The sequence below is a fragment of the Somniosus microcephalus genome, chromosome 17 (genome assembly GCF_052327205.1).
Source record: "Somniosus microcephalus isolate GS21.2 chromosome 17, FLI_Smic_1.0, whole genome shotgun sequence".
Classification (NCBI taxonomy): Eukaryota; Metazoa; Chordata; class Chondrichthyes; order Squaliformes; family Somniosidae; genus Somniosus; species Somniosus microcephalus.
In genome coordinates this window covers 38450620-38464171 of record NC_141003.1, presented here as the reverse complement: position 1 = coordinate 38464171, position 13552 = coordinate 38450620, and the positions used below count along the sequence as shown (strand labels likewise).

The 13552-nt window shown below is 43.3% G+C and overlaps 1 protein-coding gene across 5 annotated transcripts in view; it reads left to right on the top strand.

Annotated features, from left to right (window-relative positions):
• anks1b (ankyrin repeat and sterile alpha motif domain containing 1B) overlaps positions 1-13552 on the top strand; it is a 104017-nt gene that overhangs the window by 29868 nt on the left and 60597 nt on the right. For all 5 annotated transcript variants that reach the window (XM_086010205.1, XM_086010203.1, XM_086010204.1 and 2 more), the window contains exon 3: positions 5773-5925. In XM_086010205.1, coding sequence (XP_085866331.1) covers positions 5773-5925 — 153 coding nt within the window. The remainder of the gene's footprint in view (positions 1-5772; positions 5926-13552) is intronic.

The window sequence follows — 13552 nt, the reverse complement described above, 5'->3', positions numbered from 1 at the left end:
AAGATGATCAGCAATGCATCTACTATTTCTAGAGCCACTTCCTTAAGTACCCTAGGATGTAGATTATCAGGCCCTGGGGATTTATCGGCCTTCAGTCCCATCAATTTCCTTAACACCATTTCCTTACAAATACTGATTTCTTTCAGTTCCTCCCCTTCATCAGACCCTATGTTCCCCGACATCTCTGGGAGGTTATTTGTGTCCTCCTTTGTGAAGACAGAACCAAAATATGTATTTAATTGGTCTGCCATTTCTTTGTTCCCATTATAAATTCCCCTGATTCTGACTGCAAGGGACCTACGTTTGACTTCACCAATCTTTTTCTCTTCACATATCTATAAAAGCTTTTACAGTCAGTTTTTATGTTCCCTGCTAGCTTACTCTCTCATTCTATTTTCCCCTTCTTAATTAATCTCTTTGTCCTCCTTTGTTGAATCCTCCGGTTTACTGCTTTTTCTGGCCAATTTATATGTCCTCTCCTTGGAGCTTATGCTATCCCTAATTTCCCTTGTTAGCCACGGTTGAGTCACCTTTTTTGTTTTATTTTTATGCCAAACTGGGATGAACAATTTCTGTAGTTCATCCATGCAGTCTTTGAATGCTTGCCATTGCCTATCCACCGTCAACCCTTTGAGTGACATTCCCCAATCAATCCTACCCAACTCGCGCCTCAGACCATCATAGTTTCCTTTATTTAAATTCAGGACCCTAGTCTCTGAGTCAACTACTTCATTCTCCATCTTAATGAAGAATTCTATCATATTATGATCGTTCCGACCCAAAGGGCCTCGTACAACAAGATTGCTAATTAATTCTTTCTCATTACATAATACCCAGTCTAAGATGGCCTGATCTCTGGTTGGTTCCTCGACATATTGGTCCAGGAAACCATCCCGTAAACACTCCAGGAATTCCTCCTCCACAGTATTGTAACTAATTTGGTTAGCCCAACCTATATGTAGATTAAAGTCACTTGTGCTGTATAATTAGGAGACATCAGTTATTTAATATCCTCTGTCAAGAGGTATATATTTCTAATTTGATAATGGGAGGTGATTTGCTTATCTTAAACCAGTTCCTCGCAGCAGTGGTTGTAGGCGCTGTAAGAGTTTGTTCTGTATATCATCAGCAATCTGGAAATGCTAATGATGTGTATCCAGTGATGAGTTTGTTTGTATTAAGGTTGATAAGCTTATATAAACTAGTCTGGAACCAAAATAATTGCAATTGCAGTAATGATCAAATATGTTGACTCAAGGAACTTGAGACAAGTTGTAACTTGTTGACTAATGGTGAAATTTGTTAAATTATGACAAGTAAATCAGCTATTAAAAAGAAATTTAGGGTTCGCTCCCCTTTTAGTGTCTCAATAATGTCTATTCTGTTTCATCAGTGTGACATTTCCACATCTCCCACCATCTTTATGACCGTGAAAGTGCCAACCTTTTTAGATTTTTAAAAATTGTACAGTACTGTCAGCTCTTACTTACTAGATGCTGGATTGAACCTACTTAAATATTGAACTTGTCACATCTATGATGCAAATGGTCAATTTTTACATTTTTAGCATTTAATTGGATGAAAAATTAAAGTCTGTTGTCAGCCAATCCGAAACATTTTATCCGGTTGTTCCCTCTCCAAATTGGATGGTGAGAGCATATAGGGAGCGTGATTGGGTTTAAAGTTAATTTTCAGAGAAAAGGTTTAGAATGGAGAGAATAGGTAGAAAAATACAGTAAGAGTAAAGCTCATTTCTAAAAATAGGAAAGAAAATGGGGAAAAAGAGAAAAAGGCAACATTTGTAGGTGATTGAATAAGAAGCAGCAGTGTTTAATTATTTTAAATATTATTTTAAGTGCTTATTTTGTAATGTAGGATTGATGATGCAGTATTAAACTACTATTGAGTATATTTATTATTATAATGTTAGTATTTGTGTCATTGCCGTCATTTGTAAGGTAAGAAGTTTAAGATTTAGTGGCCCAGGTAGACCATCATTTCCCAGAATCTTCTGGTAATCTAAAGGTTAATAGTGTTTCATAAAATAAATTCAACACGGGCAATTAGTTTACTTGCTACAGTAACATTTGTACAAAAGACTAGTAATTAGCAGATGACTCTTCAGCTGTAACATTTAGATTAGATGTATTGCCTGATAAAACAGTGCTGACATTTAATTTTGAATATAACCTGAATTTATCAACTGATGTTATTCTTGATTCTTGATGTTACCCCACTATTCAAAAAAGGTGGTAGAGAAAAAGCGGGGAATTATAGACCGGTAAGCCTGACATCGGTAGTGGGGAAAATGCTGGAGTCTATTATAAAAGATGTAATAGCAGAGCACTTGGAAAGCAGTGACAGGATCGGACAAAGTCAACATGGATTTACAAAAGGTAAATCATGCTTGACTAATCTACTGGAATTTTTTGAGGATGTAACTGGTAAAATAGATAAGGGAGAACCAGTGGATGTGGTGTATTTGGACTTTCAGAAGGCTTTCGATAAGGTCCCACATAAGAGATTAGCGTGCAAAATTAAGGCACATGGGATTGGGGGCAAGGTATTGACTTGGATAGAGAACTGGTTGGCGGACAGAAAGCAAAGAGTTGGAATAAACGGGTCGTTTTCCGAGTGGCAGGCAGTGACTAGTGGGGTACCGCAAGGATCGGTCCTAGGACCCTAGCTGTTCACAATATATATTAATGATCTGGACGAGGGAATTGGATGTAATATCTCCAAATTTGTAGACGACACAAAGCTGGGTGGGAGGGTAAGCTGTGAGGAGGATGTCGTGAAACTCCAGTACGATTTGGACAGGTTGGGTGATTGGACAGAAACATGGCAAATGCACTATAATGTGGATAAATGTGAGGTTATCCACTTTGGTGGCAAAAACAGGAAGGCAGATTATTATTTGAATGGCAATAGATTGGGAGAAGGGGAAGTGCAAAGAGACCTGTGTGTTCTTGTGCACCAGTCGCTGAAGGTAAGCATGCAGGTGCAGCAGGCGGTTAAGAAGGCAAATGGTATGTTGGCCTTCGTAGCAAGAGGGTTCGAGTACAGGAACAAGGGTGTCTTGCTACAGTTGTACAGGGCCTTGGTGAGACCGCACCTTGAGTATTGTGTGTAGTTTTGGTCACCTTACCTGAGGAAGGACATTCTTGCCATGGAGGGAGTGCAGCGAAGATTCACCAGGCTGATACCTGGGATGGCAGGAATGACGTATGAGGAGAGATTGTGTCGATTGGGCTTATACTCACTGGAGTTTAGAAGATTGAGAGGGGATCTCATCGAAACCTATAAAATTCTGTCAGGCCTGGACAGACTAGATGCAGGAAGGATGTTTATGATGGCCGGGGAGTCCCGAACCAGGGGTCATAGTCTAAGGATAAGGGGTAAGCCATTTAGGACTGAAATGAGGAGGAACTTCTTCACCCAGAGAGTGGTGAACCTGTGGAATTCTCTGCCACAGAGGGCGGTGGAGGCCAGTTCATTAAATATATTCAAGAAAGAGTTGGATATATTTCTTGAGGCTGACATTGAATGGCGGAGCAGGCTCAAGGGCCGAATGGCCTACTCCTGCTCCTATCTTCTATGTTTGACATACCTCTGTGTGGAGAGATGCCCAAAAGTACATTTAAGCCACTTGCAAGTCCAAACTGGCAAAATGTTTTTTTCTCTTTAGTTATCATATTGTGCGATTAAAAGTTGTAAGAAAACAAATAATTTTTAAATGGTTTCCATCGATGTTTTCACTTTCCAGAAACTCACTGAACTGTTTCATTAAGAGACTTCGGTTGTCTTTTAACCAACAGTACTTCAGTTTATCAAGTTAGATGCTGGCTCTTTATTGCTTAGAAATGTGGTAGTAAAACCCAATGGATTCTTGTTATGTGCAAGAGCTTGGACTAGACAGAAGAGATTACTTAATTGAACTTACAATATTAACATATTCTTCTACAACTGATAACATTGGGTATTTTCCGATCGGAGGCTTCCCGCGTGCGGAGGGCTCCCGAAACGCCTATACTTCTGCTCCTGGGCCTCTCCAAACTGGAAATGCGCAGGGCCCACGTGTCCCAGAGGCACAGGCAGTTCGCAGCATCCCTGGGATCACGTGGGCCATGGGGAGCCAATCAAAGAAGGGAATCTCCCTTCATACACTTGACAGATAGACCTGTCAAATATATGAATGGAGATCACCCCAAAACATAGTAAAACTTTTCATAGTTTTTTTTTAAACATCACTTTTTAAAAATATTTTAAATAAAAATTTAATTTTTTGAAAAAAATAATTCAAGCTTTTTACGGGGCTAAAAATAAACTTACCTTTTTAAAAGTATTTTTAAATGAGTGAATTTTTAAAAAAAAAACTTTTTTTCAACTCTTATCCTGGTAAAAGCAGGCCTTACTCCTGCTTTTACCAGGTGTAAGCTTTCTAAGGGTTTTCTGTGGGCGGAGGGTCTCCAGAAAGCGGATCTATCCGCCCACAGAGGCCCTTCTCCAGGGCAGGTGTCCGATTTGTCAAGACGATTCTTGACAGATCGGAAATGCTGGTTTTCAGCGCATGCACTGTGCATGCCTGAAACCGGCATTTCTGATGTCCCTACGGGTGCGTACACACCCGTAGGCATTGAAATATCCGGCCCATTGTATTTAGCATTTTCTATTGATAGATTATGGGGCCCGCTGCGTCTAAGGCTGGAAATTAGAACTGATTTTCTGACATGCATTATACATAAGATAAGAAATAGGAGCAGGAGTAGGCCATATGGCCCCTCAAGCCTGCTCTGCCATTCAATAAGATCTTGGCTGAACTTTTAAATCAACTCCACTTTCCCACCCATCCCCATACCCCTTAATTCGCTTAGTGCCCAAGAATTTATCAATCTCAGTCTTTAATATACTTATCGACTGAGCATCCGCAGCCCTCTGGGGGTAGAGAATTCCAGAGATACACCACCCTCTGAGAGAAGAAATTTCTCCTCATCTCAGTCCTAAATGGCCTACCCCTTATCCTGAGACTGTGACCCCTAGTTCTAGACTCTCCAGCCAGGGGAAACAGCCTCTCAGCATCTACCCTGTCAAGCCCTCTAAGAATTGTATACACTTCAATGAGATCACCTCTCATTCTTCTAAACTCCAGAGAATATAGGCCAAGTCTACTCAATTTCTCCTCATATGACAGCCATCGCATCCCAGGAATCAATCTGGTGAACTATTGATTTGTAATTATGATTTGTTGAGGTTTGTGTACATTTATTTAGTACCCTGAAGATTCAAGTTTTGATGACAAACATTTCCTCAAAAGTAATGCTGGCTGAATTGTGCCCAACTGTATCATCAGAAAGCATATGGAAGTGTTTTAAACCTGACTGTAATGGTGTACAGTACCATCAAATTCCTAAATCTACCAACTGCACGCCCCACAAAATATTTCTATATGATGATTAATTCTGTCACAATGCTGAATAGGAATTATAATATGTTCTCAGCCACTATAATAACTGCATGATTAGCTCCCATGCCTAGAGATAGCAAATGTTATTAATGGAAAAACATAAGCTATAACAACTGACAGTATTAGGATGTAGATATTCTGCCGGGGTCCACCTGACAGCTATAATCTTAACATACTACTTTTTCTAATGATTTGGAATGCATCAGATATGACAACTGGTACTCAGGGCAGGGTTCCATGAAAATGAACAAGCTCTCCAACATAATTTTATGCATCTTTTACACATGCATTTTTCTCCTTTATTTCAGGTTAAAGTTATTGGATACGATGCGAACAGTCCAACGTCTGTGGCAGACTGGTTAGATTCTTTAGAGCTGAATGATTACATCAAGACCTTTCTGGCAAATGGTTATACATCAATGGATCTTGTGAAAAAGCTGTGGGAAATTGAACTCATTAATGTAAGTTCATGATTTGTGTGATGCGTTGAAAATAAACTATTAGTTCTGAAGAGATTTAAATTCTGAAGGGTTGTGTTATAACATAGCCTAGTGGCTTACTGAGGAAGTGGAAATGAGATAGAAAAGTAAGCCTGTATAAATCACTTATCTTGAATGCACCTTATCTCTATGCTATGTCAGTCTTGGCTGCTATTACACTTGAATTAGATGAACTCATCAATTTCTCTGCTGCTACACATTTGCCTCAGCCTTCATCCTGTGGCTGAAATTGTCACGTTATTTAGAAGACAGCATGTTTTCTGGAATCTACGGAAGTTTCTGCTGAGAAATGGTTAAATAATTAGATCTTGTCATGGATAATTTAAGTTCAGATATTGAGAAATAGTATTGTTAGCACATATGTGAAACATACAGATTTAGTGTATTTTCATCTCTCTTAAGTCACTGGTACATTCCTTGTTTTTTTCATTTTCAGGGATATAAAGAAATTTAATACTTTGTGATAGATATACAGGCCTAGAAATTGGCCTGAGGTGCCCAAGCGGCGCAAAGTTCGCCTGGACGCTGGAATTTGCGCCGCGATCGCCGCAAATTCAGTTGAAGTGCCCCTAGAGGGAGACGGGGTGCGGCTCGAGGCGCTCCGCGTCCCTCTTAGGGCGCTGAAAGTGAATTTCGCAGCGCTACGTGCGTGCTGCAGGCCTTCCTCCCATTGCTAAGGGGGAGGGGCCTGCAACAGCGCGAGTCCCGATTGCGAGTGCCGGCAAAAGAGCCCGGCACCAAGGAGAAGTGCCGGGCTCTCGGGAAACAGCCGGCAATGCCGCGGTGGGGGGGGAGACCAGGAGGCCGGGGACGGAGGTGCTGGCAGGCGGCCGCCGAAAAAACAGCCGCCCCGCACCTCCACCTTAACTTGCGCCTCTGCCGGCGCAGCAAGGCCCCGTGAACCGGGCGCGGGTAGCGAACGGCGTTACAGCGGCGTTCGCTACCAAATATCGCGATCGGGGCGCGAATGGGGCGCTGCGCACACCGATGACGTCATTGGTGGCGGCGCAGCGCAAAAGGCTAACGCCACCATTAGCGCCCCTGCTGAATATCGCGGGAGGCGCAGCCAGTGGCGCTACAGCCACTGACTGCCTCTTTAGGCGCTAACAGGTGGCGCTACTCACCCAATTTTTCCCCCACAGTATCTTATTTAACAAGAATTATTTGCTGTTGTGAGGCCTTATTAGAAACTGTACCACAGTATTGCTTCCACAAAACTCACTTCTCATTGGAATTTTACAGTTCATAATTTTATAATATCAAAATGCTTTAAAAAAATTAGCTCTGTGTTTAGTGTTAAAAGTTAGACTGTTCCATTGGCAGAATGTTTATGCCTTTCCTTTAATTAGTCGATAAGGAGACGCTGAGTTGCACCAGTGCCATCAAACAAAAACAAACAAATGTGCCCCCTTTTAAAGGGGTACAACTAATGGAAAACTACATCATAAAACAAAGGAAATTTGTAACTTAAATAATATTATTGCCCGTGTCCACTAAACACTGCAGTTGCTGTGATGCCCACTGGTCGCGGAAGGCCTCAAAAGTACTGGCGGACACCGCATGCTCCTTCTCCAGGGCCACCCGGGTGCAGACAAGGCCACAGAAGAGAGGCAGGCAGCCAGAGCAACTGCACCCACGGGCCACGTGGATGGCCATCTGAGGAGGTCCTCAGACATGCCCGCCCCCCTCCAAACCAGGTGGGCAAAGATCAGGAGCATGGGACTGAATTGCAGCCAGAGGTTGAGGAGCAGCCTCTTCAGGCAACCATACAGGTGTAAATGTGTAACACAGACTCGTCCAGGCCGTAAAAGTCACAGGCGGCTTGGGGGTCCATGATGAGACTTAAAAACCTCTTTGATGGAACTGCTCCATGCAACACTCTCCACCCCAGATTCCCAATGATGCAGGGGAGGACTCTCGCATAGCGAGCCCTTGCATTAGGGTCACCGCCTCCGCCGGACGGCAAGATGGCACACCAAGGCACGTCCAGACGGAAGCCAAGGGCGAGGAAGCGGAGATTGTGCAGGAGCAGCCCGTACAGGCAATCCCTCTGTCCTGAGTGGAATGGCACGGAGGGAATTTCCGAGAGATGGCGCAGGCACCTGAGGGAAGTTTCGGGGCCTTGCGCCGATGAGAAATTCCGTCCGAACAGGAGTCGGTTCAGACGGGATTGCTTGCGCCTTCTTGACAAACCTAGTGAAATCAGGGCTGGGTGCGGATTTTAGTGCCTGGATGGCTTTGGCCGTGGGCCGGATGTAGCGCCAGGACATCCAGGCTGCCAAAACCTTTGGCATCATCCAGCTCACTCCTCCGCCATCCAGAACATCCCTGACTCTGGTTACCTTAGCAGCCAGGGCCACCCTCTTCGCCAGCCACGTGTCACCAAAGCCGGCCACCCAGAGGCCAGGTTCCTAAGCAGCGGCTCCCTTAGTATGGCCTCTGCTCCAGATGGGGGAGAGCTCTGGCTAGAGACAACCATACTCCAGACCCTGATTACATCCCAGTAAAAGACAGGCAGCTCCTGCACGGACACATGGTTGCCGAGCAACTTAACAAACAGGAGTTACGTGTCAATTCAGGCCATGCATCTGGCAGAAAAAAAACATCGCCAGCACACACCATTCAGGAGGATCCTTGACGTACAGGTATCTCTGCAGAGTCTTAAGGTGGAACGCAAACCAGCACCAGACTGCCCTCCCTAAGCGGGAGACTCAGAACCACAGCAACCACCCATTGCTTCCTTTTGTCCCAGAAGAAGTCGACGAGTTTCCTCTGAACCTTGGTAACAAACTCTGGGGCAAGGATCAAAGTTACCAACAGTACAATAGCATAGTGGCCACCAGTTGGTTTATGACTAGTGTCAGCCCCTGTAGGACAGCACTCGGAGCAGATCCTGTCCAGCGATGGGTGACATTGGTCTCCAGCTCTTGTTAGTTCACCGGCCAGGCTTCTTCAGCAGGGCTAAGGTAGACTCCCAGGTACAGGAAGTGCGTGATGCTCCAGGCAAAGGGCCGGAGATGCTCCGTGAGGGAGTCCACCTGCCACTGATCAACCAGGAGTCCAGAACATTATCCCAGTTGATCCTTGCGGGGGACGCGGCAGAGTACACTCACTGGCACTCGTGCATCTTCCACGTGTCAGCGGGATCCGTGACCATGAGAAGCACGTCATCGGCATAAGCCAAGAGAACGACCTCCACAGCCAGCCTGCGCAGAGCCAGTCCCGACAATTCCTTCTGCAAGAGGCACAGGAAAGGCTCCACGCAAATGTTATATAATTGTCCAGACATTGGGCATCCCTGACTCACTCCTCTCCCAAAATTAAGGGGTGCCGTCAAAGATCCGTTCACCTTAATCAGACAGTCGGCCGCAGCATACAGAAGTCGGATCCAGGCGACGAAATGCATCCTGAGCCCGAATGCCTGCAGAGTCCCGAATAAGTATTTGGGATCCACCCTGTCGAACGCCTTCTCCTGATCCAGGGAAAGGATGGCGCTCGACAGATCGGCCCTCTGGGAATGGTGGATCAGGTCCAGGACCAGGTGGATGTTGTTGTGGATGGTCCAGCCTGGGACTGTGTAGGACTGGTCAGGGTGGATCATGTGGGCCAGAACGATGCCAAGGCGAGCACAGAATGTTTATGCAGAGGTAGTTGGAGTACATGTTTTAAAGTTCTAAAATGAGCATTCTGAATGAATGTACCAGATGTTTTGCAATGACATGATAACCAATCAGTGGTGATATTAAATCCAAAGGGATCTACTGAGACACAAGAGAAACATTCAATCCCTGGAGGTGGCACAGAGAGAAACGAGCCACATGACTGATCCCTAGTGCTATCATTGCCATTAGTGTTCCTAATGGATTGAATTATGAAGAAAGGTAGAGGAAACTGAAAAGGAGGCAAATGACACAGGAGCTTAGTGAGGTGGATAAGATATTTAGCAATCTAGAAAATGTAATTGCAAGCACTACTCAGGAAATGCTGTGAAAATAGGACAAGGGAACACAGGTTTAGATGGCAAAAGACACATTTAGCACTGATGCCAGGAGGTTCTTTCACAGGAACTGATTAACACACTTGGAATGAACTTGTGGTAAGGCAGTGAAAGCACATAGTTTGGAGTCAATTAAGAGATAATTGAATGTTGTGATGTTGAACCTAAGCCTTTCTAGATGGAAGGGCTAAGGTAGGCAAAGAGCCACCTAATTTATATTTATTCTGTGATCTAATGAAAACAAACTCAGGTTGTTAGGCACATGCACAATGTCTTTACTTGAATAAAAATCTGGATTTGGAACTCTGTGCTTTCTCTAATAGTCGTTAATGGGAAGCAAAGCTGGCTGGTTCTACAAATCCTATCTATATGCTTCTACTGCCATATCATTTAACGTAGTGCTTCGTCTTATTGCACCTCATATAGTATTGGAGTAGAATGCTCTGAGAGCAAAATGTGCCTGCCTCAAAGTCTTCCAAATAAGTGATGATGAAAGTGGAACCGATCATCCTAGGGGATAACTTTCTCCTTCAACACTTGCATGGTACAGAGCGGATCGCCCGCCCGTTATAGAGCCACCCGATTTCCATTTCCATTGATTTATTTGGCTGCATTTTGCAGTGGAATAGCATGCCCTGTGTGCATGACACAGAAGATGTTCATACTTTTAAACTAATAAGGAATCCGTAAACAATGTGTGTCTATAACAACTTTCAGTATATCGTGCAGTGCGAGTCAACTTGTACTTCAAAGGGGACTTTTGTTTCATTGTTTGTCAAATACCAACCAGGAATAGTTCATCAACAAAGATATGATCTTGTCAAAATTATCTTGGTTATTTTTCTAAGCAGTTCTGGCTGAGATGAACACCCTGCCTGTATAAGGATTACATTTTATCTGTGTGTCGATCCTGCAATGGACAAGTTTAAGTATCAAGTATAAACGACATCCTCCATTGGTGTTTGTTAATCCAGACTAACGACAAATTGGTGAATGTTGTTTACCAGGTGTACAGTTGGATATGTAGCATATTCTGTGTGTATCTTGCATTAACATGATATTATCGTATTTGAGCACTTGGTGGTGCAGTTGCCTAAGTAACTACGAGGCTAATAGGAAATGCAACTGATTGGCTCAGTGATGTGAAATAATGGAGCCATTTTGGGTACAAAAGAATGGAATTTGTGATCAATACTAAAAAAAAATTGAAGTTATCATGTATGCATTTTTAGCTCTTTAAGTTCTACGCTGTTTTCACTGAGGATTGCATTCAATTTGTATTCAGATGATTTAAGCTGAATTTACACACATCTCTGCCCCAGCCATGTTCATGTGTCAGATCATATCAAATTATTAGCCGGGTACATGGGTTGTTTCCTTTTCTCAGAACAGTAAGTGGCATTGGCCTGGGGCTGCTGGAGGAGGGTCTGTGCTTTGGTCATTTTGGTTTCTTAATGTATGTGATACTCATGCATGCACTCTATATACTGTATGTTGGTGTGAGCAAATAGGTAGCTAATAATTACAACTGTGTCACTGTTGTGCAACAAAAAGCCAGCAATATGATGCAGAATTAAAGGGAATTAATGGTTCTTAAAGAAATTACAGATTGCAGGCAACATACTGGATTTCTTTATTAATATTTACAAGTAATTTTCAAGGGGACACTATATTGTATCTCTCTGTGAATAATTCAAGGGATCTTGCAAATTTGAATCTTTGCTTTAGCAGATACGTGATAGAATTTGAAAAAAATGTGTAAAATTAAATTAATGGTTTGTTGTTCGATATAAAAAGCAAAATGTACTAAGTTTCATACTTAATGAAAATAACAGAACAAGTGAATTGTTCCAGTTCCTAAGCTGTATGGCTCATCGCTTCGTTAGCTTAGCTGGTCGCAGTCTTACCACTGGGTAACAGATTATGGGGATGATATTGGACCTTGGTGCACATATGTTGCAGGTGGAAAATGGGTGCAAATAGGTTCAGTTTAGGGGGCCAACCTCTCGCCTGAACAACGTCGGAAACATGTCTGACGCCATAGTGGTTGGGGTGCTGTAGAGGTGCCCTTTTGGCGGCTGTCTAAAACAGGCATTAGACCATTTCAGTATGCTGATATGGTGTCTATAACGCCTGTTTTAGGACCCAGACTGGAAATTGGTTTACCCTGAACACGGCAGGTTACCTGGTCTATGTGGGGCCTAACCAGCGATCCTTATAGAGACCGCTGGAGGCTGCCACCAAAAAGAAAAGCTTTTTAACAAAATACTTAGCTGAATTGTGCCTACCCCCTGCCCTGGGACTTACCCAAGGCCAGAGTCCCAGTCAGCCGAATTCGCTCCCCCCCGGCGCCAGCCCGCACCCCCCCCACCCAGCGCCGCCCGTGACCAGAGCTGCCGTGGTCCTGCTGCCAGCCTGATTGTAGAAAGTGCTGCACAGGGATCGCATGGCGATTCAAGCGCAATCCAAGTTCCAGGCCTGTGAGTTCAAGGCCACTATAGGGATGATATCCATGTACCAATGAGTTCATAATCTGGCTGACTCTCCTGTGCAGAACTGAGGAAGTGTTGCATTATTAGAGATGTCATGCTTCAGATGAGATGTCCTATCTGCCTGCTCAGGCAGATGTTAAAGATCCCATGGCAATATTTGAGGAGGAACAGCGAATTCTCCCCGTGTCCTGCAAAACATTCCTCCCTCAACCAGCACCACCAAAAACTGGTCATTCACGGCACTGTTCTATGTGGGATGTTTCTGGCTTACATAACAAAAGAGCGACTGCACTACAAAAACTAACTCGTTAATGTGAGCCACAAAAAACATTTTAACAATGCTATATAAATGTGCCTTTTCTTTTTCTTCTTGTGTTTTCTCGTTTGCCATACTTTACTATATTAACATTTTTCACTTGGGGTTGGTATGCTGGGACAATTTCAATAATTGATACAATTAATGGATTAGGTAAACTAGCATGTATGGATGAGGGAGAGAATGAGTCCCATTCCACTCATATCTGTGATTTAGGAACATAGGAACAGGAGAAGGCCATTCAGCCCCTCGAGCCTGTTCCACCATTCAATTAGATCATGGCTGATCTGTATCTTAACTCCATCCACTCGCCTTGGTTCTGTAATTTCAACCATTATCAGCAAAATGCATATTTTGATAACTTCATTTCAAATGGTGTGCATTTTCCAGCCTCCTTTACTGAGACCCTGTGTGTACCATTCTTTAAGTAGGGTCAATTGCACTGAGACTTCACTGTTGCTCACTATCTTGTACTTCTCTTGTCAAATCCTTTTGAACATTTTCTCACAAAACTCCCCTTTATCCCAGAGCCATAAAACCTTGGACAGGCCTAGAAGTTACTCTGCATAAAATTTTGCACAGCTCATGTACCTTGTAAAACTTGCAGCAGATCGTTTGTTCAGTTCCAGAGAGATTGCGAGGTGGTTAAAAGTATTTTAAATTACTGTAGATGGTTGATAATGTGAAATTATTCAATAAAATTCCAATTTTAAAAAATTGGTTACAAATAAGCAGAGAAAAACAAATGAACTTTTAGGAGCAGCTAAGAATGTTTTAAGCTAA